Raw genomic sequence first — 4,736 nt, 5'->3', positions numbered from 1 at the left:
TTTGGAGGGGAAACTGGGAATGGAGAAATTTACATGTAAATAAAGAAAATAAAAAAATAAAAAAAAATAAAAAAAAGAATTGAGTTGAAATTTTTATAGGGATTGCATTGAATCTTTAGACTGCTTTTAGCAAGATGGCCATTTTTACTATATTAATCTTTCCAATCCATGAGCATTGGAGAACTTTCCATCTTCTGAGTTCTTCTTCAGTTTCTCTAATAAGAGACTTGAAGTTCTTGTCATACAGATCTTTTCCTTGCTTGGTGAGAATAATACCAAGATATTTTATTTTTGACTATTGCGATGAGTGTTGCTTTCCTAATGTCTTTCTCAGCCCTTTTATCCTTTAAGTAGAAGAAGACTACTGATTTCTTTAATTTTATATTCAGCAACTTTGCTGAACTTGTTTATCAGCTGAAGAATTTCTCTCATGGAACTTATAGGGTTACAAGTATACTATCATATCATCTGCAAATAGTGATAATTTGACTTCTTCTTTTCCAATTTGTTTGACTTTGGCCTCCTTTTTTGTTGTCTAATTGTTCTGGGTAGAACTTCAAGTACTATGTTGAATAGATATGTAGAGAGTGGGCAACCTTGACTAATCCCTGATTTGAGTGGGATTGCTTCAAGTTTCTCTCCATGCAGTTTGATGTTGGCTATTGGTTTGCAGTATTTTTTTATTATTGTGAGTTATGAATCTTGAATTCTTGATCTTTCCAAGACTTTTAACATGAAGGGGTGTTGAATTTTTCAAATGCTTTATCAGCATCTAGTTAAATGATCATGTGGTTTTTTCTTTGAGTTTGTTTATATAGTTGATTACATTGATGGATCTCCATATGTTGAAACATCTCTACATCCCTGGGATGAAATCTACTTGATCATGATGAATGATGGTATTGATGTGTTCTTGGGTTTGATTTGCAAGAATTTTATTGAGTATTTTTGCTTCAATATTCACAAGAGAAAGCAGTCAGAAGTTCTCTTTCTTTGTTGGGTCTTTATGTGGTTTATGTATCAGTGTAACTGTGGCTTTATAGAACAAATTTAGTATTGTTCCATCTGTTTCTTTTTGTGGAATAGTTTGAAAAGTATTGGTATTACGTTTTCTTTGAAGGTCTGATAGAATTCTGCACAAAACCATCTGGTCCTGGGCTTCTTTTTGTTGGGAGACTTTTAACAACTGCTTTATTTCTTTAGGAGTTTTGTGACTATGTAGATCATTTATCTGATCCTGATTTAACTTTGTTATGTGGTACCTATTTAGAAATTCATCCATTTCATCTAGATTTTCCACTTTTGTTTAGTATAGTCTTTTGTAGTAGGATCTGATGATTTTAGTAGGTAAGTCTGAATACTGAATTCAGTTCTTGAAGATAGGGATACATTTCTTAACGATCTTCTTGGGGACTAGATGTCTTGGGGGACATTTTTGTTCTCATGAAGATTATGTCATCAAAGTTAAAATTAAATATACAAGTAAAGAGGTTGAAGAAATTTAAAAAGGCAGCCATAAGTACATCTTTGAATGCTTTATAAATGAATGTCAAAATTTGGAAGCAGTATGTATGTGTATATATATATCAACACATGAATACAAGGAGTATAAGTAATCGAACATTACTCAATACTAAAGTTAAAATATATAACAAGTCATGAAAAAAAGGAAAAAAACAAGTGAAAAAGGAAAACAAAGAGAAATTTATGTTATAAATCAAATCAATTCTTTAAATTATTTCTATTGAAATCTAGATATACTTCAAATTTCCCATTCAGGTCTGTGATCTGTATGTGTTTACAATGTGCCTGCACACACACACACACACACACACACACACACACACACACACACCACTGTTTAAAATATATGCCTATTTACATATCTATATATTTAAATATGATAGAAAATGTGTGTGGGTTTTATTGCCTGGCTTGATGAAGGAGCCCTTGTGAAGGGAATCGAGCAAGCATGGACGGGGCCATCTCTGCTGTGTGTGTCTTCCAGACTGCTTTGTTTCTCTGTACTGCCCTGTACTGAGTCGGGTCGGGCTGGGCCAACAAGCTGACTAGCCAGTGAGGAATGCAGCCCAGCCTCAGGCTGTGTTTTGGAAGAGCAAATCTCTTCCCAATTGTTACAGTTCTAAGAACAGAAGGCTCAGACCATGGAGTAGATCTTTCACGTGCTTTACTTCCCTGGATACCATACATATATATAGTTTTGGGGGTCATTAAGATTTCAGCAGCAGTTATCTCCCATTGGTTTGGGCTGAGAATATTTATTTGCATGTAAGAGGGCTTGACCAATATTACATACCTTTCCTGCTGGGGCTGTTGTGGGGGGTTTGGGCTGAAATCTGAGCCAATGTTCTCAGAGCTATCACCGAATGCCTACCAGTCCCTTGTGAACAAACTTACTTTGCTCAGTGGGTCTCTGGGGTTCCAAGGTGGCCGCTTTACTGTACTCTGGCTATCAGAACACCCCACTTCCCCACAAATGTAAATGAGTGAATAAATCAAATATAAATTATCAAGGTATGACAAGTAAATCCCAGCAATTCTTAAATTTTTCTTGGCTTTTCTCATATAACTATGTTATGAGCTTGCTAATATTTTTATATAATATATAAAATAGACTTTTGAAGAGATGAATGTCTTAGGCAGGAATCCCTATGTATTGTAGAGCTTAAATCTAACTAATGCACAAAGAATAAGGGAGAGGAATAAAAAAATTACTTTCTATCTGAAATCTCACTCTTACATAAAAATTTTGCCTTCTCAAGCACTTTCTTGAATGCGTTGTTGACTTCCTTGTTCCTCAGGCTATAAACCAGTGGGTTTAGTGTGGGGATGATCATAGTGTAGAACATAGATGCTACTTTATCTGCATCCATGGAATGACTGGAGCTGGGTTGTAAGTACATGAAAATGACAGTGCTATAAAATATGGAGACTACAGTGAGGTGGGAGGCACAGGTGGACAAAGCTTTTTGGTGTCCCTGGTCTGACTTCAGTTTCAAGACAGTAATAAATATAAAGAGATAGGAAACTGAGATGATCAGAAGAGCAAAGAAGACATTGAAGGTTGACAAAAAAACAAGAATCACTTCACTGAGGTGTATATCAGAGCAAGATAGAGCCAGGACTGCTGGAACATCACAGAAAAAGTGATGGACCACATTAGATTTACAAAAAGAGAGGCTAAATATGTCCCCAACATGAAAAATGGCATTCAAGAAACCACAGATATAAGAGCCAATGTTCAAAAAAATACAAACACTTGTTGTCATCCTGGTGGAGTAATGCAGGGGTTTGCATACTGCTACATAGCGGTCATAGGCCATTGATGCTAAGAGGTAATTTTCCCCAGTGGCAAAGCCTACAAAGAAGAACATCTGTGCAGCGCAGGCATTGTAGGATACCACCTTGGAGACTGTGAAGAACTGAGACATGACAATGGGAGTGACAGCTGAGGAATAACCCAAGTCTACAAGAGACAGGTTACAAAGGAAAAAGTACATGGGTGTGTGCAAATGAGAGTCCATAAGAACCAACATTATCATACCCATGTTTCCAACCACGTCAATGAGGTAAATGAGGGTGAACATGATGAAAAGGGAGACCTGTAGGCCTGGGTCATCAGTTAGTCCCAAGAGAATGAACTCTCTCACTTTTGTACAATTCTCCATCAATTTTCTGGAAGTAGGTAGATGCCCTGTAGAAATGAGAATTAAAGAAAGAGAATGATAAACAAAAATAGATGTTAGGGTCAAAAAAAAATAAGTATGCTATTCAAGACAGAATGGATATTTAATAAATACTAATAGTGCAAGGATATAGAGAAAATATAACTGGGAGAGCTTATTATTTGTTTGTGTGAATGTAAATTACTACATGGGAATGTAAGTTACTACAGAGACTACTGTTGAGGTTCCTCAAAAAATACATAAATATTGGAAGGGATACCTTGTGGGTATAAATCCAAAGGAAAATGAATCTATTAGTCTATCAAAGAGGTGTCTGCATATCCATGTGAATTTTACAGCACTGTAGACATGAAACGAAGCTATGGAGTTGATTCCCTCAGCAAATGAGTAGATTTTAAACCAAATGGTCAGCCCTGAAAACACACATATAAGTAACATTATTATACAGACTGATAGTATACATGATATATATCAACAATTTATAAAAAAATAGAGCATGAATCTGAAAAAGAGCAAGAGTGATACAGGGGTAGGTATTGAGGAAAAGGGAGGGGAGATGATGTAATTATAATCTCAATAATAAATGAAATAACTTTTTAAAGTGGTATAGATAGATATAAGTGTATTATTCAGCTATAGAAAGAATGAAATCTTGTCATTTTCAGAAAAATTGATAGATGTACTCTATTCTAAATAAGATAAACCAGACATACAGATAGTTAGACACACACACACATGCACACACAAGCACACATACACATACAAACACACACACACACACACACACACACACACACACAAATGCTTATTTCCATGTTGAAAGCTTTTTTGAAAAGTTGATGTGGATACTGGATATTATTTAACTAACGGTTGAGGAGAAAGTGGAAAGGAGCTAGGGATTGTCTCAATAATAAGCAACTAAAACAGTCAGAAGGAATAAGCTAAGGTTGGATGAAATTAGCTTACAATAAACTGTTGTATCTTTTATAAAGAATGGGAAGAAGTCAGTTTAGGGTCTCACACCTAATA

At 35.4% G+C, this 4,736-nt stretch overlaps 1 protein-coding gene across 1 annotated transcript; it reads right to left on the bottom strand.

Moving 5' to 3' along the window:
* Positions 1-2,732: 2,732 nt before the first annotated feature.
* On the bottom strand, positions 2,733-4,034 carry LOC116101417 (olfactory receptor 5B2-like). Its single transcript, XM_031384988.1, has 2 exons — positions 3,967-4,034; positions 2,733-3,715 (listed from the first exon to the last, which is right to left on the bottom strand). Exon 2 carries the CDS (start codon positions 3,687-3,689, stop codon positions 2,733-2,735), a length of 957 nt encoding a protein of 318 aa, XP_031240848.1. The 5' UTR covers positions 3,690-3,715; positions 3,967-4,034.
* Positions 4,035-4,736: the final 702 nt, after the last annotated feature.

This window comes from Mastomys coucha, unplaced genomic scaffold, assembly GCF_008632895.1.
Source record: "Mastomys coucha isolate ucsf_1 unplaced genomic scaffold, UCSF_Mcou_1 pScaffold21, whole genome shotgun sequence".
In the NCBI taxonomy this organism is placed as follows: Eukaryota; Metazoa; Chordata; class Mammalia; order Rodentia; family Muridae; genus Mastomys; species Mastomys coucha.
Note: the sequence above shows the minus strand (reverse complement) of the source record. Positions and strands in the feature narration are given on the sequence as shown.

Excerpts from the sequence above, each read along its gene's own strand:
- LOC116101417 (XM_031384988.1), bottom strand. The coding sequence starts at position 3,689 with ATGGAGAATTGTACAAAAGTGAGAGAGTTCATTCTCTTGGGACTAACT.